Source organism: Ruditapes philippinarum, unplaced genomic scaffold (assembly GCF_026571515.1).
Source record: "Ruditapes philippinarum isolate M1 unplaced genomic scaffold, ASM2657151v2 ctg1085_1_1_1_1, whole genome shotgun sequence".
Lineage (NCBI taxonomy): Eukaryota > Metazoa > Mollusca > Bivalvia > Venerida > Veneridae > Ruditapes > Ruditapes philippinarum.
This window is the reverse complement of record NW_026857392.1, coordinates 199,810-226,114: the sequence shown is the minus strand read 5'-3', so window position 1 is coordinate 226,114 and position 26,305 is coordinate 199,810. Positions and strand designations below refer to the sequence as shown.

General features: G+C 30.6%; 1 protein-coding gene across 11 annotated transcripts in view; it reads left to right on the top strand.

The window, feature by feature from the left end:
- Window positions 1-26,305, top strand: part of LOC132749587 (armadillo repeat-containing protein 3-like) — a 77,558-nt gene that overhangs the window by 41,799 nt on the left and 9,454 nt on the right. For 3 of the 11 annotated variants that reach the window (XM_060739405.1, XM_060739404.1, XM_060739396.1), the window contains exons 1-20: window positions 5,078-5,207; window positions 9,799-9,869; window positions 10,166-10,283; window positions 10,745-10,870; window positions 14,532-14,603; window positions 14,974-15,149; window positions 15,552-15,678; window positions 16,271-16,410; window positions 16,920-17,064; window positions 18,566-18,598; window positions 19,211-19,327; window positions 19,815-19,967; window positions 20,369-20,477; window positions 21,138-21,314; window positions 21,699-21,771; window positions 22,084-22,220; window positions 22,588-22,712; window positions 23,335-23,473; window positions 23,960-24,067; window positions 25,148-25,162. In XM_060739405.1, coding sequence (XP_060595388.1) covers window positions 9,822-9,869; window positions 10,166-10,283; window positions 10,745-10,870; window positions 14,532-14,603; window positions 14,974-15,149; window positions 15,552-15,678; window positions 16,271-16,410; window positions 16,920-17,064; window positions 18,566-18,598; window positions 19,211-19,327; window positions 19,815-19,967; window positions 20,369-20,477; window positions 21,138-21,314; window positions 21,699-21,771; window positions 22,084-22,220; window positions 22,588-22,712; window positions 23,335-23,473; window positions 23,960-24,067; window positions 25,148-25,162 — 2,138 coding nt within the window. In that variant the 5' untranslated portion in view covers window positions 5,078-5,207; window positions 9,799-9,821. Of the gene's footprint in view, window positions 1-5,077; window positions 5,208-9,795; window positions 9,870-10,165; window positions 10,284-10,744; window positions 10,871-14,531; window positions 14,604-14,973; window positions 15,150-15,551; window positions 15,679-16,270; window positions 16,411-16,919; window positions 17,065-18,565; window positions 18,599-19,210; window positions 19,328-19,814; window positions 19,968-20,368; window positions 20,478-21,137; window positions 21,315-21,698; window positions 21,772-22,083; window positions 22,221-22,587; window positions 22,713-23,334; window positions 23,474-23,959; window positions 24,068-25,147; window positions 25,163-25,860; window positions 25,912-26,305 lie in introns of those variants that run through there. The other 8 variants (XM_060739402.1, XM_060739401.1, XM_060739398.1 and 5 more) reach the window with 6 other exon arrangements.

The window sequence follows — 26,305 nt, the reverse complement described above, 5'->3', positions numbered from 1 at the left end:
AAAATAATCTAAAATCATATGAATTGATAATTTAAAACTTTTCACCATTTATATGATTTAGACTTTGTATTTTAATCACTATACATGTGTATCTGTGTCCTGTGTTACTTACAAGGTATAAGGGCTATTTGTTGCCGATTTTGACACATTTAAGTGGATTGTTCAGGCTTTCAGCTAGTATGCATTAATTTATTTTTCACTCGAGTGACAATAGGTTAATTATTTAAGACACTTAAAGTTTTGTTAAAATAAGCATAAATCTAGAGAATGCATGTTGCAATAAAACTGTTAACTATATAATATTTAACAAATTGGCTCTGTGTTCAAAAGCTTTAAGTGTAAAATTCCAGGATATTTCAACTATTTGCCTGGTTTATAGATTTCTGAGAATTACAGGAAATTATGATGGAGGATGTACTAGTTTTCATTGTATGCATAAAAATATATGAAACCTACACATTTATAGAAGGAAATTCACTTAAGATAAAATTACCTTTTTTCAACCTCAAACCTAAGTTGTAATAAAATATATATTAATAAACAACTTGTCAGTAATCATACCCCTTAGTAGAGTATTCTTGTCTTCTTAACAAACAGAAAGTACTGTGAGTGGGACAGTAATACTTCCTTTTAGTAAGAGAAACTGTTTAAGTGTCTTAAGTTGTTTTCTCAGAAAAACTTTCAATTGTTCATCTACAATACATATTCATTATACTTGTAATAATCATATCATGTATGCTGCTGTGGGATTGAACCATGCCAAGGATTTTGGATTTTTTCACATGAGGAAATTATCCAGCTAGCTTAAGGAACTTCAGTGGTTCTACTCAGGTGCCAATTCATGCCTGAAATAATGCACACTATGTCTTACTCCACCAGCAAAGATGGAAATTAGCCATATGATCTTTACAGTGTTTGTATGATGTAAAAATCTATCAAAGTAAAAAAAAAAATGCCCTCTATTTCAGGAAAATGTATTCACTAATTTAAACAATCCAAAATCTTGTGTTACTTTCAAAAAAAAAAGTTGGACAAAAACTGATCAAATGTTCAAAATCTAAGTTTCTGACTCTACACAACCGACAAATTCAGACTTTAAGTAACTTGAAATATACTGAAGTACTAATTAATAATTCAAACATCTTAGCACCAAGGCCATTACCCCCTGTAAAGTTCATAGTTCTATGTCAATGTTTGTGAAATCCAACCTGACATGTTCTAATGAAATGCCAGAAGTGTATAACTACCAATTTATCATGCATTTGGTCACAGGAATGGGTATCACTGAAAATGGGACAAATGGGACAGCAAGGAGAGAAAACTGATAATGCCAATTCAATTAGTTTGGAAACAAAATAACCCTACATAACAGTGAGTCATTCCTTCTCACAGTTTTTTACCTTCCCAAAGGAGACAAAAAGTCTTCAGCAATATGACAAAAGTCAAAATAATTTTTATACCATGTATCAATTTACATTTATTACCATAAAAGCACACCCAGGACGGTCAATTTTAGGGCCAATAGTAGCCTGGTGCCCAGTAGGAGTCAAATATAGTAACAATAATGCATGTCAATTTAAAATAATTAAGGGGTTACGACCATTATGCTCCATAGTGTTTGGATGATTCTGCACAGTTAATTAATCATTATGTACAATTAGTCTGACTAAATTTAGCTGGCTGGCGAGTGCCCACCATATGGCTATGCATCTGAAATTAAGACATACATAAAGTGATTCTTTTACAGATTGAATATTAAACATCTTAATAACTTCACGCACATTGTCTTTTAACCCCATATTGACAGTGTGGTGACTTAGAATGGAACTATTACTTGCATACTAGTTTAAGTTTTCTCGCCCTTGATTACCAGTATGTCATTCTTTGCATATTTAATTCTTTGGTGTCGAGGTGTTGATTGTGTAACAGTAATAATCACTGTATATTTTTGTTTAAAACTTATAAAAGACAAAATGTTTTATGGCTATAAAAATTCTTCACTTATAAGTGCACTGTAAAATATTGCTTTAATTAGTAATGTCATCGAAAATATAACCTATGAAAATGACATCTGAAATTACTGCTAGAATATGTTAAGACCTCACAGCCCTATTTCATAAAAAGAAACTGATCCTGTTGGAAACTTTAATCTGGACAACTTCTACTTGTAATGTGAGATTAATGCAATCTGAAAATATGAAGAATAATCAAGGCTCTATTATCACTAAGTGACTACTAAAAACACATTTAACACAAGTTGATCTCAATCCCTAATCTGAACATAAGTATACAACGTAACCATTTCAACCAAGCCAACAGTCTTCTAAATATGGTGCCACAAAAAGGAATGACGACAAAACATTTCTGGTCAACAACAGCACATGATATTTTCTGGTGCACTATCATTTCTAATAAATCATAACTTGAACTTCTATCACCAATCTTTGTTGAAGCAAAGGAACTTGGAATTTTATCAAATAACCAATATTAACGATAATATCCAAATATATCCCATATACAGTATAAATATTTTTTTTTTTATATAATTGTTAATATTTGTTATTTGATAGAATTTCAAGTTCCTGTGGTTGAAAAAATTTTGCACATAAAATTTATTTTTTATTTTTAAAAAATCCAAATAAAATGAGAAGTTTTTTTTCTTTTTAATTGACAACATAAAAGACTTTACAAAATATAAAAAGAAATAGTGTTGACTCTAGGACAGAATCACTTTTAGGACACCAGTCCTGACAATACATTACCATGATACTGAATCAAATGATGAAATATACCGCATGGTTTGTCATTTCTGTCAATAAGATCTGTATTGAGTCAGAGTGTATTCGTACTTTTTTAACTAGCTAATTCGTGTTTAAAAGAAACGAAAAATCAGTGTTTTGTGCACACAATGTGTTTATTTCGTTTTGCATTTTCAAAACAATTGTAGGCCTACACTTACACGAAAATATCTTCACGGTATGGCGCGTCTACCTTTCATTTAATGTCCACCGATCATACAAGGGGAGTAACTCTGCAAATACTGAGATATGTATCAGGTTCTCGCCTCCCAACGTGTGAATTGAAATCCATAAGTAGTTGTACCTTCTTGAAACCGTCATTTTAAAACAAACAGTATTGAAACGATTTAATGTTTCATTGCGAGATATTAATTGTTATAATTTATTCATTCTAAGATTTGTGGAAACCTCTGCTAACTTGCCAGGATTTTAATATCATGAACGACATAAATTTTTTATTGTGCACATTTCATTACTTCAATCTTGTAGCTGGTACTTAAAATGAAGTAAGTCACAGTTTGTAGTTAGTGAATACATATATGCGTGGTTATGTCTCCAGAAATCAAAAAAAAATATTATGTGAAACACTAAAATATTTCAGGCACAAGAGAAAAAAAGAATCTATTTGTAAAAATGTATATCATTAACCGATGACTGTAATTGTATCATCAGTAAAAAGATTAAATGAATTTGACCGGCCTCTTCTACGGACAGTTAGAGCTAAAATTAGAAATACCTGAAAACAATTTCTCTTGAACCTAGAGGACATTAGTCCTAGTCCAACTAATTGTACTGCACGACGAGATATTGTGCTATTTTCGTGTCTGGGCAATATCTCGCCTCTACATTAGTCCCAGCTTGAACTAACCTAATTAACATGTAGCATCGATAATCCTGAGATTTTTCTTTTCAAATTTGTGGGAATGAGCTCGATAGGCTATATGTAAAAGGCCAGCAGAGCTTAATTTCTAAACAAATAGATGGCTCATTGAATTCCAAACATCGCAGCATCCTTAGATGGTTAGAAAATTTGATGCTAATAAAATCGTCTAAAAAGGTGTCTTATTGACCATTGTGTAACATTATATTCAATTTCATATATAAAATGACATTCCATGACATAGAAATCTTAAATAATGAAAAACTCATTTGTTGAACCAGGAATATTAAACTTCCTGATTTAAATGCTTTTCAGAAGTAAAAGTATTCCTACGAAAACAAAGTGACGGTTTAGAAAAATAAAAGCAAAAGCATATTTTTTCGGGAACCATGAAATTTCGCTACGGGAACCATGAAATTTCGCTATGTTAAAGTGGCAATCTATTCAAACGTGTTACATGTACTTTCGACTTTTGGAGCACCGTTAAGATTATAATGATATTATGATTGATAACTACTTTTTTCATCCATTTAAAATATGATGGCGTCTAAATGACAACAATTAGTACATGTAGTTAAAACAATTGTGTATGAATATCTTGATATCATAATTTCCTTTATTTTGAAAACACACTTGTTTTAGTATAAATAATATTTCTATTCATAACTGTGTCGTCTGCAAAAAAGATATGAGAATTTGATGAGTCCTTTATGAAAATCGGGATAAAAGACTGTCCTAAATGGAACTCTTAAAACTCTGCTGCTAAATAATGATTTTAATTCGATTTGACATTCATTAGATGCACATTTATTTTATTGGGGAACAGGTAATTTCGTTATTTAGAATTCCTCTATAGATTATAAAAAAATACGTTCTTTCACATCGATATATAAGGACTACTAACATTAAACTATATTGAATAGGCGCACATTTGGTAATATCAGTGTTTTTGGTAAAAACGGAAAGAAAAATGCCCGTCAGTAGTGGCTAATAATAGAATTAAAAGGTATATTTGTGGTAATTTAGATACATGTTTTTTATGTATCTTTATTTTTTGCAACATCATAGATCACAGTTACATAAACATAAGCAAATAAAAGTTTAACAAATAAAAAAATTTTTTAATAAGATAAATTTAAAAATATAATTTATGGATTATGATATGGTTAACGTTAAGGCACAGATTGTAATCACAGATAAGATTATGAAGGATTATGACTACAACTGAACAGATCTAGTGTAATTTGTTTCATGCATACTTAAACAAACAATGGCATGCGAAATATTTTTCATGATTTAAACTATATTAAACATCATTTTATTTTACAAAGAATGGGAAATCGGCATTTTTACAAAATAATCATTTTACGGATTATGGTACGGGCACTCTGGATGGACGGTCGCTAACCTCTTTAACAACACAAATTACAGTGACGTCATATAGCAACATACACATGTTGTCTGTCACAACGGGAAATTAGTTGCAGTTTGACTGATCTTTTTTCCTGGATAATTCATAATTAAGACAGGTAAAGCAGTTAGATATAGTTAAGGTTTGAAATGTGTATTTAGTTCGTTACATTTGATTTAATATTTGTTTTGAGAGGAAATGTAAGATAGCAAATGGATGCAATACAAAACTTTTGTTTGCCTTCTTTGAACTTTACTCTGAGCATCATTGAGCATGTTGTGTCAAAAAGTATACAACAATTCTAAATATTCATTCCATATATTGTCACCATCTTCGCATATGTATATGAAACATGTGTTCATCATCATCATCTTCAGTAATCGCCTCACTCTTCATAGAGCATAATCGCGATGAAACTAAAACTATGTATGTAATAATAGTGGAACCCCATTGTATCGGTAATGTAACGATTCGCCACACTAACGATTCGCCACATAACGATTCGACACAGAGTAATAACGATTCGCCACAGTTAAATAACGATTCGCCACGTGTTCAAATACAAATTTTTTTTCACATCTGTTTTCAAACTGTTGATGGAAAACTTTTTTCCATTTTATATTTCATTTGTTAATTACATAAATTGATTACACTAAATACACATTTTATTGAATAAAAACACACGAAAACCAAATATTTTATTAACAAAATTACATTACACATTTTATAACTTCGTTATTTATATAAACTGGAAAAATATACGTGTACGTATATTTAGTTTGTCTTGTAATTTGTCTTTGAATTTCTGAATATTTTTAAATGCCATTATGTTTGTAATGTTTTGTACACGGACAATCTTTAAATATGACATTTTTTAAATGGATAAGTCATGCCTTCTACTACCTTTAAGGTCTTTTCTAGTAGATGTTTTCATTGCCTAGTTAAGTTATAGCCATACCTACAATTAGAAGAACTTCTTACGAATACAAACAGAACGTGTAAAGCGCATTACAACATAAATATTACTATTGCGAACTTTTGGAAGGAATTTGAATTTGACCACCTTTTGAATTTCATGAAAAAATATCTTGAAAGATTTTCCAGCATTCTAAAGGATTTGAAAGTTAACTAATCCCGTTTGCGTCTACAGCTTTCTTTTTCTAGACATTAAATCAATTTGAAGGTATTAAATTGTAATGGCTAAAGTTATAAAAATAGATAAAAAAATGTCTACAAATTTATGTGGGTATTTTATCTTTATTTATTTATATTATTGTTTTAATGTCATTTAATAAACAGTACTGGAAATAAAATTTCAAATGTCATAGATGCATATGGTCTACGAAATAAATGTGGTCTCAAAGACTACTAAACAATGGATAATTAGCCGAGAACATTTTTGGCAGCCTTTCTGTTTTATGTGACATAAATCAATTCAACTTAAAAGACATAATGTTTTAAGTCACATTGAACACTTTGATTTTAACAATTTTTGAAAAAAGTTACAAGGACTGTTCTATCTCCAAATGTTTTCTTAGGTTTTTAAGCAAGGAAATATTAAAATCCACAAATCTTTAACGATATTGAGTTGTTCTCCGACACCACGTATAGTAGTTTTTAAATTTTCAAAATCCGACAATTAAAATAAAAAGTTATGCAATACTAAATCTTTATATGCTTTTTCTCAAAAACAAAAAAATGGCACTGAGAACAAAACGTTTTTCAAGCGACGCTGTGTTTCCACATTTTATACATGATGCCATCTTTGACACTTGTCACATATGTTACAGCACGTGGGTTACTGTAGATACATCTTAAACAGAATGAACAAGGAGGAGCTGGCATGATTCTGATTTCGTTATTTTTCGTTTGTATACTATTTTATGTATGTGTTTAAGCTATTTAAATAAACCCTCTTAATCGGCATATATCGGCTCGCTCAAATTAATTTGTAAACAAACATAAGCTTAATTGCCGCATTGTTTTGAAATCTGAATACATTGTCAGATAATTAAAGGATTATTTCGGCGTCAATTAAATATTTCTACAACAATCCTAAGGTGATTGGCTTGTTTAAATTAAAGGTGTGACAAATGTTTTACATATGCGTTCTTTAATCAATTATCGTAAATCAATTTTCGTATGAACACATGTTTTTGCAATACTTTGTTTAAATATTTGACATATATTATAATATATGAACTATATATTTATATATAAATATTAATTGACATATAATTATGTTTATCAGTAATTCAATAATTATTTCAACATATAATTACTTTCTTGTTAATGTACTCCTGTAATAATGTTACTTTGATAAATTGAAAATCCGCGATGGGGGCCTTAACTTCATATTACTTGTGTTAAGAAACATTATTAAATTATTGTCATTGTCAAATTATTAAAACAAAAGGAAAAAGTTTGTTGATAACTAAAAAATCATTGTTATAATCATACTGTGGCGAATCGTTATTTAACTGTGGCGAATCGTTATTACTCTGTGGCGAATCGTTATGTGGCGAATCGTTAGTGTGGCGAATCGTTACTAATTCATTGTATCGTGCTATTCATTGTATCGATCTATTTACAAATTTTTCGACTTTTTTGCAAAATGTACTAGCTACTGATTGTTTACATTTACAACAGTGTCACGAAAATCTTTCGCATTTGTTTTGTGCCGTAAAAATGATCAAAAACATGTTTTAGGTACTATCAGACTTTGTAGATTATAAATAGACTTATAAATAGTGTGTTCTTATTAAAAGTACATTAACTGTCTGTTGAAAGTTCCTAAATTTATGCTGACATTTTAAAACAGACATCTTTGATTCTAATTGACTGAAAATTCTAACATAAAGATGGTTCAGGCTTCCCAAACTTTGACTAACTGAGCGATTCTCACAATGCATCGATATAATGGCGTGACCTAATTCTTCAACCTGTTTGACATGTCTGTGAATATCCGTATATTCCAAAGCTAAAAACTATATATCAGTGATGTTTGCCATGTAAATATTATGACAAAAGAATAAAAATAAATGATACAAAATAAAGACTCGGGGAGATTTAATTTTTTTAACTGCAGTTGTGATTTATGGGTAAATAAATCGATACAACAGGGTTCCAGGCTACATGCGCAGCAATTGGTTTCCTCTTTACTGGTTGGGGACCACCAAAACCGGACAACCACCAAACCCGGACGGTCCTGAAAATGCTTAATTTAGTATTTTCTTTGTTCAGTGGTTGTCAGTCACTTTTTTATAAACAATAAGTGCATGTTTCTTTTAAAATTAAGTAAATAAATTTATTTCAACCTCCATAAATGGTAATATTTTAATGTCTATCAAGAATGTTGACATTGAAATTAGGGGGTCAAGAAAACAATGCCTGACCTCATATACCTGCTATAATCATTTGCAGAGTGAATAATAGAATATCCAAAACTTTAGCATTTCTTGCTGACATATTGTATATCATGTTACAAATCAAAAATCAAAACACCCAAGCTTTTATCTGAATTAAATCACATCATGTACATATCTGTCCGGACACATGGTACTGTATTGTAGACAATTTAGGTAATTTTGATACCCTCCTTGTCGAGCCTTAGATATAAGTGTCAATACAATCAGAAGTAAACAAACTAGTTTGTAAGTTAGGAGAAGAACCTGGCTGAACTTGGTCTCTAGGTTAAAAATTATGAAATTTGTACTGAAAAATGTTCCAAAAGTGTCCGGTTGATGGTCTCCGACCAGTACAGTTAAAATTGTCTATTAACATCTTTTTAAAAACTGGTAAAAACTGGCAAGGTGTCTAGTTGGTGGTTGTGTGTTTCATCAGCGCCAACTTGAACCCCTCCAAGGTTGGTTTCTCAATGTTAGCCAAAGAAGTAATAAATGCCACATGTGTGTTTACATTTTGTTAGTGGAAGACAGATTAGTCAGAAGATGAAATTAGGCAAAACCTATGAACGGGGAAGTCAGTTTAAAAAATCGTTCATTTTTCCTTTTTAAAGGTGTTATTCCGTATTTCATGCACTGCTTCCATTTTCACTAGGAATACTCGACGATTCTTATTAATCCAAAATTTGCGATTGTTGGTTATTGGATTGAGTTACATTGAAAATGGTGGCGCCGACTAGAACTGACACTGAAAATTTCATTGATATGTATAAATTATATATATTTTTTAATTGTCTTTTATTTGATTTTCTTTTAAGTATACACATTAAGCCTACAGCCGGGCAAGCCAAAGCCCAGCCCCGCTTTGCAGTCCCAGCCTTTGACTTCCATGTATTAAAGTGTTGTGTGTGTGTATCCATGTTTCTTGTATTATCAGTATTATCAGAAATATTAAAACAGATGAAATTGGTGTTTCTGGATCTAAAAACAGGTCTACTTTGTGGCGCTGGTATATAGCAAGTAAAATGTAAATGTAAAATTAGCATGCAATATATCTCCAGCTTACATTGTATGGGCATGTAGCAAGGATCTTACTCACATTCCGACTATTTTATTAAATTACAAGTAACTGGTTTGCAGTAAATTTCAGTATCAAAATAATAGATATATGCAGAAAAATGAGTAAAGAGTCTAGTCACATTTCACTGAAGGCATAAGTCTGTTATTAACCCCATTAGCTATCATACAGCTAAATATATAATTGCTAAGAGCAAATGAAATAATTCTGATTTTTTTCCATTTCAGAACTTTATTTATAACTAGGAAAAATGGGAAAGAAAGTTAAAAAGGATGAGAAGCCACCTCCAGATGATGTGGTATGTTTTATTTTCTAATGGTTTAGTATGTAGACCATCAGTTATGATCATTATGAAAATTTCTAATTAATTAAAGTGTTTCAATGACTAATTAATATCATTGTTTTATCATTATTTATTTATAGTCAAATATAGCTTTTGTTTGACATGTTAACCTTGAAATAAGATGAGAAAACCAAAAATTTAGGTGAGCAATGAGAAATAAAGGTAATTCTTTTTTGTAAATAGCTGTATGTTATAAATCATAAATTGCAGAAATTTGTTCTGTGTGTTGACAGATTTTCTTGACATTTCAGTTTGACACATTATTGGTAGAGAGTAGACAGGCAGGTACTGTTGTTTTGATGTTGAGTAGTCCAGAGGAAGATGTCCAATCCAAGGCTTGTGAAGCTATCTATAAATTTGTTGATAAATGTGAGTATGTGGCATTGAAAAATGAAGAAGAAATTAAGAAGTTATATCAGTTATAGCAGTGTTTGTTGCTGTTTAACACAAGTTTGGGGTTTTCATGCATAGTAATTTACCACTTTGGCCATAGGCCATATCAGCTTTATATAACTGTTCTAACTTCTTGCAGATTTTATTCTGTAGCACATATTACAGTTGATATTCAAATAATGCATGTAGTTCATTTAGAAATATTAAAAGTTTGGGTATGTTTCATAACTCCTGCTCTTGAACATTTATGTATTATATATATAAAACACGTGTTTAAAGTTTTTTCTGCAGCGCTATTTTTTTCAATACATTTGACCATGGTTTAGAAATTATCTTAAATGATTAATCTATTGTTTTGAAATAAAATTTGCTTACAAAATTTATCAGTTTAATCTGGTAATAAGTGAATGAAATGTTACATTTAATGCTTGTTACAGGTGATGAAAACAAAAAGCAGTTACTGGACCTGAATGCTGTTGAACATCTGTTAGCTTTAATGCAGAGCGAAGATAAAATAGTACGCAGAAATGCTGTGATGGCTGTTGGTGTAATGACAGCTCACCGTAAGTCATATTATCCTTCATTATATCATTCAAACATAAAAATGTCATCAAGGGTATATTTTAACTTTTCCTTGACTTCTATTGAGATGTGACAATCCCGTGCTGAACAGAAGTCTCGTATTATTTCTCTTTTAATTTCTCAATTATATCTAAAAAACTTCATTGATATTCTTTATATCGTCCTATAAATTTAAAAATTATTCTTTCTTTGTTAAAAAACCTTAAGATTACATAAAATGTTAACTTTTTTTTATACGATTCATGTTAGAAAATGAAACATTTGTTTAATCTTTTATTTACAAAAAGGTTTGCGGATATAATTATGTACTTTATAAAGAATAGCCTTTTTTAGCTCGACTATTCGAAGAATATGAGAGCTATTGTAGTCGCCCCGGTGTCGGCGTCGGCGTCAGCGTCTGCGTCGGCGTCTGCGTTGGTTTAAGTTTTTTGTAAAGTCAAATATCTCAATTATTACTTGAGATATTCTATTGAAACTTACAATACTTATTTATAGTAACAAGGTACATCCAGGGCTCATCCGGAAGGGCGATTCAGGCGATAACTTCGCCGTGTATATTCCAATTTCGCTCTCCCGATTGATCAAAGAGAAGTCAACATCGCCGATAAATTCTTAATTCCCAAATATTAATTACTCAGCGATGTAAAGAGCAGAGATTGTATCCGCCCATATGACGACCGCTAATTATCATTATCCAATCAGAGCGTCGCTTTATACTACCCTTCTACCTGTAAGCAAAGCGATAGACCGCCTACTCTAAACAGTAAATAATGAGAGCATCGGCCCGAAACTGTATAATTGTGTGATAGTTACGGGATTTGGCGATTGTTTTTTCCCGATTATCTATACACGTGCAATCTTCCCTAATTGATATACACGATGCACTTCGATGGTGGGTTTTTAACCCGAGAAAAGGCGATGTGCAATGGATTTTTCACGGCCATCACAAAACTGTTAGTCAATTAAAAATAATCAATTTCATTAATGATCAGCGACAGGATTAAAAACTTAATCATAGTTTTGAATGATTTCAGTCTGTTAACATCAATTTTTACTGTAAAAGTGTTATGTCGCTCACGTCATGGCTACAAGGCGAAATGCCGAAACCGAGCAACTTAAGAAAGTTACTGATTCTGATAGTTACACCTACGCGAAAATTTAAGAAAGCCAATTCGCAAAAACCTTGCGATTGGTATGTTGTAGACAGTGGGGGTGTTTGGCATTGTTCTCTTTGTAGAAATGCCAAATTTGACACAGTTTACGCACGTGGGCACGATATCCGGGCTAAACTACATATGGTCGTATACTCAACATCACTAATTCCGCGTCATCACTTATCTCACGGTTATGGTATATTTTCATGTGACCAGTGTTATAATTGGTCAGAATTGACATATTTTATTCAAACACCTTAACAACAAAGGTTTTGTGCAAAATAATTTAAATCTATAGATTTTTACGTAAACTGAACAACGTTTTACAAAATTCTGCAAAAAGCAACAATAGTCCATTAAATTTGTGCATACGTCTGAAACAATCATCATTTTCTAAATGTTCTTGTTTGTTGAAAAAAATAAATTGTGAGTTACAATGTACAAATACTTTGAATATTTAAAATTATGCAAAATAACATAAAGAAATTTTATCTGAAACATGAAAAAACTGAAATAAAACACCATTACCGCGAGTTCAATGATGACATACTGTTTTCAAAATGGCCGACACACGGTCTACATCTGACAAATTAAAACTAATTTTGATTGAATATATTGTTGTTTCCTTGTGTCATATAGCAGAAAAATGACTAAATGATACAGTTTATGACAGGTTTTGTAGTGTAAGTTTATTGTTTGTGTTCTTTACTGTTTTAAAGTGTTAAGTACCGTGAGCTAAGAGGAGCACAGTATATATCATGTAACGTATATAACAACAAAATTTGTCAGGAAAGAAGTGTTCTTTTTGTTTCAATATATATATTTGTTGTAATGTCGTAAATATGACGCTCAGATTAAGATTTATCAATATTGTAAATTTTAAAAAGCATTATTTATAAAGATATTACCGAATTTAACATTTCATGAAAATAAAGGGAGGTAATTAGAAATTAATTTTCTACAATTTCTCGGTCAAATTTTTCAATAAGAAATAAATGAATGTAATTTTAGTGATCAAATATAATGTGCACAAATTTTTGCAGTACATATTTCACATATTATTTGATGTTTGAAAATTGTTTTATAAGCATAATTATATGCATATAAATGTGACATTACAACATTCTGGAATTTGAAAGAAATTTCTGTCACCAGAACAGAATAGAACAGATATTATTAATCAATATCCAATGTGACCTCATCTTCTATTAAAAGTGAGGAAAGTAAAAAATATATAATTGATTTTATCATCATATCTTTTTCTAACACATTATTATCAACAAATCTACATGAAAATATATAAACACATATTTAGAGAAAGCTTATAAATAGCTGATCAATAGATATCAAAAATAATTTTTTTATTCATATTTTGCAGCTCAAAAACATTTAAATGCCATTGCCAGATCTACTATTAATTAATACTACTATTAATTAATCTACTATTAATCAATAAACTGGAGAAATATTATATGTGATGTTAATTGTGTTTATTTTATAATTAAAGGATGTATAGCCATGCATGTTAATGCATACACATTGGGTTGTTTCCATTCTCCCTAATTTTCGCGAGGAAGTCACTTCTCCCTAAAATTTCCCCCCAGGATGAGCCCTGTACATCAGATTGACAAGTTGTATAACTCTGCCTACAATATTGACAGAATTATGCCCCTTTTTAACTTAGAAATTTTGGTTAAAGTTTTTTGTAAAGTCAAATATCTCAATTATTGCTTGAGATATTCAATTGAAACTTACAATACTTATTTATTGTAACAAGGTACATCAGATTGACAAGTTGTATAACTCTGCCTACAATATTGACAGAATTATGCCTCTTTGGAACTTAGAACTTTTGGTTAAAGTTTTTTGTAAAGTCAAATATCTCAATTATTGCTTGAGATATTCAATTGAAACTTACAATACTTATTTATAGTAATAAGGTACATCAGATTGACAAGTTGGATAACTCTGCCTACAATATTGACAGAATTATGCCCCTTTTTAACTTACAACTTTTGGTTAAAGATTTTTGTAAAGTCAAATATCTCAATTATTGCTTGAGATATTCAATTGAAACTTACAATACTCATTTATAGTAACAAGGTACATCAGATTGACAAGTTGGATAACTATGCCTACAATATTGACAGAATTATGCCTCTTTGGAACTTAGAAATTTTGGTTAAAGTTTTTTTTGTAAAGTCAAATATCTCAATTAATGCTTGAGATATTCAATTGAAATTTAAAATACTTTTTTATAATAACAATGTACATCAGTTTGCAAAATTGCATAAGTCTGCCTGCAATATTTGCAGAATTATTTGCCCCTTTGAAACTTAGAAATTTTGGTTAAAGGTTAAAGGTCTTCGAAGATATTTACTTTTAACTTTACACATGCACTAAGGGTCATAATTAGAGGGTCATATTATCAAGCACTTAGAATAGTCGAGCGTGCTGTCCTACCGACAGCTCTTGTTTATTTTTACAGCTGATGTTAGAAAGTATTTGAGAAAGCAGGAAGCCACAATCCCAGCACTTGTAAATTTGCTTGCTCCTGAAGGTCAGTTTTCTTACTTTATTGTATTCCAATTCTATTATCATCTGTCATTTCTAAATAAAGAATATACAAAGTCACTATAAATCAATGTTCTTTCAAAAGATTTTTTAATATATTTACTTTACAGTCAGTTAAAAGCATTTTGCTCATGATGAGTACAGCTATTTTGTGCTTTTATATATTTTTCATGTGAGTTTTCAATTTCTTCAAATTTTTATGAATATGTTTCATTTATATAACATTGATAATAAGATAAAATGAGTTGTCTTGGACAATGTTAATTCAACTGCCATATAAAATTAATTTACTGATTGTAAATATTTTCGATAATTATCACAATATAGTAACTTAGTGTTGATTAATTTTATTACAGAGGATTCAGTGTGTCATGAATTTTCTGCCCTTGCTATGTCTAACATGGCCACAGAGTTCAGTTCCAAAGCAGCTATCTTTGAGAATGGTGGTGTTGAACCACTAGTCAGATGTTTACTGTCACATGATCCAGATGTTCAGAAAAATGGAATAGAAGCCATTGCTTTGCTACTGATGGTATTCATGTATTTAAAATATTTAAAGTAGATGTTATATTTCATTTTATTAATTGTATATTAATTTTCATAGGCTGAGAAAAATGTTCATATTTTATAGTTTAGAATAACACAGCTTATTATAGAAAAAACAAATTTTACAGAGGAATATCGTTTTAAGTAAACTTTAAAAGTGTTATTACTAACTATATTTAGTCTTACATTTGACACAGGTAAAGTTGCAAATAATGTTTACAGCTCCTCACATGTAAATCTTGAAATGTAATTAAAACAGTGCTTTTGTAGTCAAAACTCACTTATCTCTTATTTATGACTTGTAGACAATTCTTAATATGCCCTCAATTGACTATGATATTTATATATAAACATTAGATTATAAATCATTCATAAATTTTTTTTATAGGATTATCAGACAAGAACAGCTATAAGGGATGTAGATGGTCTAGCCCCTATGTTGGAATGTCTGAAGTCAGAATATGCTGTGATACAGAAGCTAGCATTACTTGCTTTAGAAAGAGCATCACAAGATGGTGAGTAACTTGTACATAAAACACCATATTATAGACCAATCTTCTACTCTTTAATATGATTGTTTATTTTCAAAATTGGTGTCACATTGCTGTACATGTAGGTTAATATATTATTTTAAGACTTCTTAATGATAACTGCTTTTTAACCATTGCTACATGTACAATCAATTTACAACCATGCAGGGAAACCTTTTTATATTTTGCATATCTTTATTTTCTTAAAGTCAATATTTTTTAAAATCCTTCAGAACATATTTGTTATAGACACAGTTCTTGTAATAGATGAAGTGTTGATGGTTTTCAGTTTTGTCACATTGTATTTAAAATCTTTTTGAAACTTATGAGCAAGTTGCTTTCCAGTAAAAATGAGTCTAATATTGTAGCGTTTTAAGGCACACAAATCCTGTCGCTGAAAAACTAACTCACCACTGAGAGTGGTTTATGCTGTTATATATAGGATATTTTCCTGTATGTTAATTCACCACCTTTAGCTTTTTCATTTTGTAATGCTCATTATGAGTATTATGACATTCTACCAGCATCGTTACAATATGACATTATTACTCAAGTTTTGTGCATTTTGTCATTGAAGGCGAAAACAGGTCTGCTCTCCGTGAGTTGGAAGCTATGTCCAGGTTGATAGACTTTGTAGCTCATCCAGAGTGTAATGACCTTCATGTTATGGCAGTCATGGTCCTCTCTAATCTGTTAGAAGACTTGGAGAGTTTAGAGGTAAGTTGTTTTGTTTTGTTTAAGATTGGTACTTTAAATTTATAATTTTTTCTGGTAACATCTATCAATTTGTAGTTAAAAACTTCTATGCTTAGTTATAAAGGTTGTGAGGCTACTGTAATGATTTAGTTGTGAAAATTATCCTGACAAGAAAGTTATATTTTAGACTAGTCTTTGTCATAAAAGCTAGTAAGAGTTATCCTGTTACATTAAATCTAATCTTTGACATAAATTACCAAATCTATTTTAAACAAATTTTTTTTTTCATCTAATAAAACAATAATTTTGTGCTTTTTTTTCAATGAATAAAACACAATTCAGCACATTAGTGTATTGAAATTTAAAACCACTTAACAGATGCAACTTGTACATGTCTACAGCTTGATTTGTCATCACAATATATAAACATTTGCATATATATATGTTTTATATCTTTTTGTTGACCCCACCTTTATTTCTGTCCAATATATAAATTTACTTCACATGCCATGCATGTCTTTTTTCTGCAGTTAGTCAAGGAGACTGGAGGTTTGAAAAGACTGGTTGCTGTTATCACAGACCAGGTACCTCCAGAAGAAGAGGCTAAAGGCGGAAAAGGAGCCCCAGATAAAGGGGGTAAAGGTTCCAGACAGGCCAAAAAGAGTGCAAAAGATTGTAAGTACTCATTGAAAATAAATTTAATAATATACACAAATGTGCTGAAAATTCTTTGGCAAGATTTGAAAAACTTTGTCTTGTGTAATAGTACATTTCTCATAAACTCAGGGTTTTCATTATTAACATATCATCAGTTAAAATGCTTGTTGTATTTTTAGCCTGTATATGAAAATATCCCCCTTCAGAATTTTGGGCTATCCTCAGCAGCACAGGCCCTACCCTACTCCATTTGTTTTAGTAAGCACATCTGTTACTTCAGATAAAAATGAAAACCCTGTAAACTTATACATGTGTTTATATAAATATAAAATTTCAAGTTTGAGAGGTGTGTTTATGAAAATATTCCACTATATTACTATTTCCTGTAGGATTAAGATTAATATTTTACATAATCATTATTGCTGAAGTATTTTTTACATGCTTTGAGATTTGTGTCATAATAATTCAGGATAACTGCCTACAAATAATAATGAAATGATAAAAATATAGAAATGCATAAAGCTGTAAACACTGGAAAGGTCCATCGTGAAAAGGCTTTCCTCAGAATCACTCAATCTATAACTAGCATGGCCATACTTTTTAACATAGATATTTTTATGATTACAGCTGAATATTATCAGAAGTCGTCTGGTAATATAACATTGTAAACATGTTGTTAAAATATGTGTGAGTGAGGAAACTTAGTCTTGTTATTAGTTTAAATATATTTTATTGCATCAGATATTATACAAAGATAAGTAAAATGGGCTGGTCAACAAGTTCTAGCAACATTAGATTAAGCCCTACCTTGTAATTGTAATGTATCTTCAAATTATTAGGCTACTTAGAAACTGAAGTGCAGAAATGTTTTAAAAATAATTTACCTCTAAAGTAAGCTTATGACTAGAGTACCTTTATATACACACCATATAAACCCTATGATTTAATGCGAGTATTTTATTTATTTTCTGACTTTATCAATTATAGTGCAGAGCTAACTTTTGAGAGAGACCACCTCTCAACAGACAATGGTCTTTAATGACAAGTAATTAAGATTAGTAGCATTACTTATAGATGAAAGTAAAAGTGTTGAAATATGAACTTTATCAGCTGATCTGTTCAATGTACGATAATTGCAGAATTTTAAGTAAGTTATTGCTGTGTCTGTTATAGAATGAGGGAGAAATAAGACAACAAAATAAAGGTTTATTTGTTACTCTGTTTGTTGAATTATTTAGTTTATACAAATTAGGTTTTGTTTGTCAAAAATGAAGCATTATAACTTATTTTATTATTGTTGAATTACTTTTATTTGTTAGTAAAACCAACAGTGGGATTTTGTATTTGAAAATAATTAGCATTTAATGTCACAGTTAATATTTTGTGTGAATATAAATGAATGCTGACTATTTGTTTTCTTTTTGTTACATCATCATTTAATACTGTTGCCGACTTCAATGGTAAAACTTTATCCCGATGAGTCCATTATATTGAATTTACTTATTATTTTCTATAACAGCTGCCACATCTAAAAATAAACAAGGGTCTGCAGGTAAAAAAGTACACACAGCAAGCATTTGCTCTCAAAACAAAAAATCCAATAGGTTTTAAGATATTTGGAAAATATTTTTGTTTTTATGTTTTAACAGTTTCTGTTCTTTTCTTCTCCGACTTTATCTTGCAATTTTTGCAAGTGTTTTATTGTTTTCCAGGACTTATCTGTTTACAATGTTATGTACAGTATTTTTGTTTCATGACAGACAATAATCTGAAATATTATAAATCATAACTGTTCACCTCTTATATGGATAGAAATTAAAGTGTATTTTCTGAAATTGTGTTATAAGCTGTCATAAATCAGATTTTTATTAAGTCTAAAAGCATCATTTAAATAATCTTTTACCACAGGTTATTGATTGCACAGTTCTGTTTTCTACAAAGCCATTTTCCAAGGATATGAGAGTGCACATTTCTGTTTATCTAAATGAATTCTGTCTTCTTTTATTTGATTAAACTGGTGGGACATGAGTATTTTTTTCTTTTTTTTTTTAACACTTTTTCAGAAATTTGTAAATTACATGTCTGTTTTTATAGAATGATTAATCTACATGCACAAAATGACTGGTCATAGAGAATATAACATGCTTGTACTCTTTACTTTCAGCAAAGAAACAAGAGTCTGCAGATAGTTCAGAACCTCCTCCGGGCGAAGCAATCATACCAACCCTCCCTGATGTAAAAATGTGTGCTGCCAAGGCTATTGCAAGATCTGCTAGATCTGGTAAATATTTACAAATGTGTTAGTCCTCTGTCAAGATTTGACAAGAATACCCTCTCCTAAAATACTTTAGCAGTAATATCAATATATAAAAAAATTTCAGGACAATTAAATTGGACTCAATCAATTGTGTCAAGTTTCATATTTTAGAATGGACCAAATTATGTATTTTTCATACTTTGAAGCTAGGGAACCTTTTTTGATATACATACCTGAAACTTTGTCAAATTGAATATTGTATGTATCTTAGAGATTTAATTAAGAGTTTCATCATGTGTCTTAAACATTAACTGCAATAATATCAAAAAGAAATAGGCCCTCTCTCTCTTCTAGAATGAAAATTTCTTCAAAGATTCTTCTTCCATATACAAATCTATAAGAGATTTTAGATTATTAGAGGTACATCTGTAAAAAAATGTTTACAATTTCTCACTTTTCTGTGTGATATTATAAACACAGAGACAAAGGGAACAAACTTTGTATTTTACAGCTGAGAATAGGAAGATTCTTCATGAACAAGAGACAGAGAAAATGTTGATACATTTACTGAGTCACGAGTCAGCAGAGGTACAGTCTTCAGCAGCACAGGCCCTAGCCATAATGGCCGAAAACCTCACAAGCCGAGACTCAATTAGAGAGTGGGGTATGTTGGATATTTTCTCTTTATTTGCAAATTTTTTTTTTTTTTATAAAAGAAGTCAAATTATGAATAATGTGAGGATTTGAATGTAAGAGAGTAGATGACCCTTTGTGTATGACATACATGTATTTGTAAGTTTTGTAAATATTTAGTCATATTGAATATGTTGTCAGACATAAATTGTCAACATTATACTCGAGCTTAAATAATTCTTTAAGAATTCGAAAAAAAATGTGATTTTTATCAGTTCCTATATACATGTATGATACAATTTTACTTTTAAAGATTTCATATTTACACTGTACTTATAAAAGTGACAATAATTCATGTTAAAGGCAAAATTTCTTAGACATTTTATGTAATTTAATAAGAAAGATTAAGAGCTATATTAATTGCTGTTACAGATGGTCTAGGCCCTCTTATTAAGATGATCAGTTCAGAAAACAGTGATGTTAAAGAATCCGCCACACTGGCTCTGGCAAATCTTACAACTGCCAACAGCAATAATTGCACGTAAGTTAATTTATAATTCTATACTCCTCTAATATGTCTTTATTTTCCTTCCATCTGCCTGGTTAAAGATTTGTTTGTTTGGTTGTTACAACACACCAGCACAATTTAGGTCATATAGTTTTTAAAAAGAAAGGTTAATTTTAGACCACCTCACCTGCTTAAGCTAAGAGATGCATAGACTCTTGTAATTCAAACCCATTTAGTTGCCTCTTACGATCACACAGGGATAAAATGTGGCTGCAATTCTGATGCCTCAAACCTAAAAGGCTACCCCTCAGCCACATGCGGGCCCCTGTTGTTTCAAATTTATACTGTATGTATGAAAATACATGTAGTTCAAAGATATGATGTATGGTCAAGTTTAAATAAGTATTAATCTAAATAGATAATAGACAGTACACTCCATTTTCCTATACATTTCTACTATTCTTACTGTACTACTTTTGAATAATAAAGAAATAAAATAGAAATTTCTTTTGCTAGTCTTGAAAGCTGTTATCAATGCACTGTACATATTAAACATATCAATACCTTTACATAAGTTAAGGAACTAAAAATAGATAAGACTGTGTTTAAAGTTCTGTTCATTTAAATGTATGTAAAAAAGTTTCAAGGAAGAATGAATTTATTTCTGCAACACTGTAACTGATTTATTTCTAGAGAGATACAGAATTTAAATGGTATAGAACCACTGATCAACTGTCTGGCTGATGGGAGAGAGGAAGCTGTAGCAAACTCTGCATGTGTTCTAACTAACCTGGCACAGATTGAAGTTCTAAGAGCGGATGCACAAAATAAAGGGGTGGTCAGAGCTTTGATTGAACCATTAAACTCTAGGTATGCACTGGGAGTAAAAACTTTGTTTACTAACACACTTAGATTATAATAAGACAACATTATTGGAAAATATGAGAATAAACAGATTTCTCACTCAACTATTTGGAAAGCCGCACGTTTGGTTATGTGAAAAAATACATCTATTTAGTATTGACAAGTTGTTGGAGTAGTTAACATTTTGATGCAATTTTAATGAGCACTAGGAGATTTGAATACCCATGTGATCAATCACCGTCCTATGTGTCGGTGTGACGTAAACCCCAATTAAACAAACAAACAAATGTGATCAATCATGATACACTGAGTAGTGCAGACAAATCATTGGAAAAAAAATCAGCTATTTGCATCAGCAGTTGTGTTGGAAATTATGTTTTGTAATTTCAGAAATACAACAGTTCAGAGTAAAACAGCCCTGGCTGTAGCAGCATATGTATGTGATGCTGAATCAAGAGAAAATGTAAGTTAAGGGATTATTGGAAGACTTCAATATTTCTTTAAAGTCTTAAAAACCTGTCTGATAAGCTCATTATGGAGAAAATTATGTCTTAGAGGATATTGAATGAGTGTAAGTTCAATAATACTGAATTTATTGCACAAGTTGAATAAAATTATATTATGCAAGCCTCTGGTCATGGAGATTTAACATCTAAATATGATGATGCCTTCCGTCTTACAAAGGCATGTTGGGATTTTTCTAGCACTGTTGCAAAATGTATAAAAATCCTGTCTGATATGCAAGAATGTAAGAATTGGTATCTTTATTTTTTAGTTCCGTTTATCTGATGGACTCACACCGTTAGTAGCTTTATTGAGGTCAGGAAATGATGAAGTCAGGAGAAATGCTGCCTGGGCAATAACTGTTTGTGCTGTTGATGAGCCTACAGCTACTGAAATATGCAAACTCGGGTAAATTATGTTCTTATATGGGTACAAAGTAAAAGTGAAAGCTTTAATTAATATAATCCATATTTACATCAATAGTTAAGTCTTTGGGGTAACTATGATAAACCCTTTTCAAAGGCGCTTTTTACAGCAACAGTTTTGCATATGGCATTTTAGATAAAACTTTTTATCGGTATTTTTTATGCTAGAAATAAAACAATAAATAAAGACAGCTGAAACTTTTGATGTTTAGTCCATTACCAATATCAAAAATAATTCCTTACTGGCAGATTACTGTAACAGTATTGAAACAAAAGGGTAAACCTTGATCAAGTACATTTTGTAATGGAAAATGCATGGTAATTATATGGTGACATATGTTGTTTTTCAGTGGTATGGAATTGTTACAAGAGATTCAGACATCTAGTACTAGAAAGAGTCCATTTGCTGAAGCGGCCTTACAGAAACTGTTAGACAGTAATCTCTCAGCTAAATATGCTCTCACTGGATGTCTTAGTAAGTTGATTATAGTATATTTTTCTACAGGGAAAGCATGTCACGGAAAGAAAAGAAGAGAAAAAACATAATCTTTTAATTCTATATAGAAAGCATACAACACATTTTGTAGCATTAAATTGTTATTGTTTTTGTTACATGCTTTTATAAAATTTATCAAATTGAACAACATAATGTTTTTTTTCTAGTAACAACTGTCTTTTGTCAAATTTGTATCAGAAAAGGTTTTGTAAATAAGAATTTGGCTACTTTTGGGATAACATTTTGGGTACATTCGGGTGGCAAGGGTAAAGAAACTAAACATCATATGAATACCAGAAATAATATGAAAACTGTAGTTTGTTAAAGGCCATATATTTGTTATGTTTTAATTATGCAGCATCAACCAACTGTTTAAAAATGGTTTCTTTATTGTTATACAGCTGAGGCTGGGTACCAAATTTTCACTGTTAGAATATGGGACATACATACATGTATATGTATATATGTTATATTTTTACTATACAGCTTCAACAAACTACATAAAAACGGTTTCTATGATATTGGACAGTTGAGGCCAGGTACCAAATTTCTCAATGTAGAGGATTATAATGTTTATATATGTTATGTCTTTATTATACAGCTTCAACAAACTACATAGAAAATGGTTTCTATGATGTTGGACAGCTGAGACCGGGTACCAAATTTCTCACAGTAGAGGAATATGCCAAACAAGATATGAACGACAAGAGGCCTATCATTATTGTTAATGCTAAACCAGAGTATGTTGGCTTTTTTCTTTTTATTTAACTAGAAATTATCTATCTTTCATACATTCATACATACAGTTTTCTAAGTTCTCAGAATATTTAAGTCTTTAAATTTGTGAGTTAATTTTGAAAATAATTGATAATTTATTAAAAAGTCATTTACAACTCTAATTTCAATGTTTTTGGTTTGGTCATCAATTTATTTGAGTGGTAATACTTATGATAATGACTTGTTAGTGAAACTAATATAGGGCCAGTCAAGTCTGTACAATTATTTTTGAGAAATCTGAAGTGAGTAGTTCTAGATTCAAAGTAAAGCAAGTCTTTTTAAAAAAAGTTTTGTATGGTTAAGGTTTTAGAATGCAGGTTAATAAGTAAATCTTGTATGAAGCAGCATTGTCAGTCTACAGTAACTTCTGTTTGTTGTAATATTCTTTCATTATTAATTCCATGTAAACATTACATGTACACTTGTTGATCATATTATAATGTTTTCAGCCCAACAGTATCTCAGGCACAATCTCAAGCTGAACTTGATGCAAAACAAGAGGCGTCAAAAACTAGCGTCACCGGAAAATCATCTCGAACTGGCCGAGATTCTAAAACGTAAGTTCCCTACCCCTATGTCTTAGTTTCATAATGATCATTCCATCCATTGTAGGATCTGTAGGATATTTAAGTTGCTATTTTTCATTTAAGGTAAATAAATCTAGTTTAAAGGTATTGGCTACATTAGGCTAAGTTTACTTATGATGATGCTAAATGGATTTGCTAAATAAAAATGTATTTTCCGAATTCATTTGATTTCATATTAAAATCATGTGTCTGGAAGTGATATTTGTAACTTTGTATTGCTAGAATAATTATTGTATTTTGAGATGTGAATATAAGTAAATTTAATCTAGTGATAAAACATATAGACTAGTTTTGCATTCACATCTCAATTTTACAGTAAATCACATATAGGTTTTTAGGATGTGAACAAATTTGTTTATTTGATGATATTACATAAAATGACCTTCATAATCATTAAATGAAAATGGAATAATAATCTTTCATATAATTTTCTATTCTTACCATTTTCTTACATATAAAGAGCACAGTTTTCACCTAACTAATGAGACTTTGTCACTATATAACTATCTGTTTGCACTGCCCAAACTTACTCTTCATGATATATTATATACACAATTTTGACAGGAGAGAGTGCTATTTGTAAATTAAACATTACCTTCCCATTATAAAACCCTCAAAATGATTTCACCAGTCTGCGACACAAGTTATTTATTTGATGTGCATTTCCATGCCTGAAATGCAAAGCTCTTAATAACCAAATCCTCTGTCTGTATGTCTGCCGGTCAGGAGTATGTCTGTATGTCAGCCCTTGTGTGCAAATTTTGCTTTGCAAGACAATTCTAGTAATATACAGTATGATGTATTTAGCAATGCCTTTTATTTAGTTAGATAGAGTTATGGCCCTTGCCATATTCATGTTGTTTAAAGTACTTACTTAAGTGTAAGTCTGTCAGTTTGCTAATGATGCAGAAAATTAAGTTGAAAAATATTTCTTTAAAGGATGTTATTAAATATTACTCTCTACATTGTAAATATAAGTTGATGGTGAATTAAAGTTAAATTGTTGTATTGTATGGTATAATCATTGCGATTATTCATTTCTTTATGAAGAAGTGAGGGCCGAGCGTAAGTACCTGAGTGAACTAGAGTGTATATAACATATTCCATGAGGTCATGTTTTCCTCTCTATTGATAATGCTTGTTCCTACATACCTGAACTTATTGGGACATTAGAACGTATCTTCAGCCCTGTAAGAGTTGTTCCCCTTTAACAGTGCTTTAATATCACATGATCACTTTTGTTAATTGTACATGACTGAAGAGAACCGAACAAGTGTTATCAATCTAGAGGCATTGACCAGGATTTATTTTTTACATTTAATGTTATAAGTGACCATTTTGTATTAATTTTGGGGAGAAGTTTCCAGCATTTGCATATTGCATGATTTAGTTTATATACAAATTTATTTTAGTTTGATTGCATTGGAAGCTATAACCTTATTGAAACACTCTTATTTCTATTCCTAGAACCAACCAGTATTAAGCAATGAATGTAAAGTTTCTTGCTCACAGAAACAGCGGCTTGCCCCTGAAAGGGTTTGAAACCATGGGTCAGCAATCCTTAGATTACTAGTCTGACGTGTTAACCACTCGGCCATGCCTCTATGATTTATGAATTTTAATGATGATAGAAAAATTTGTAAATGCACAGTATGGTGGTGCTTTTTGATAATGCTGGAAACTTTCACCTAAAATGCATTATGGTCTGGAAGTGTATTGCTTTTTATGGTCTGTGTGTATAAGAAATGCTTTATTTTTCGCAGTATAATACGGAAGGACACTTTTGAGCATAAGAAATCACCCCGGGGGTCGAAGTACGTTTTCATGATATACCCTAACACACTTTTTGACACAATATATTTATCAGAATTCATTCTCCCTCAAAAATAAGTAACTATTCTAACAAAATACTGGTCAAATTTCATAACTTCTGTCAACTTTACTTTCACTTAAAGCTGTCCAATTTTCTTTATTTCCGTTAAACCTCTTTATCAATCCATTGGGTTAAAAGAATCTAATGGAATACATTGATTGACTACATTCAAAATTGCATGCGCTTTTTTTGAAGCATTTTCCTGGATTTAGTTTAGTTAGAATTATAGAAACAATGTTAAAAATTTGACCAAATTTTTACAAGTTGTGTCTAAATTAATATCAATGTTTTTTTGATAATAAACTGTCTTGCAGTGATATCATTCACAAAAACTG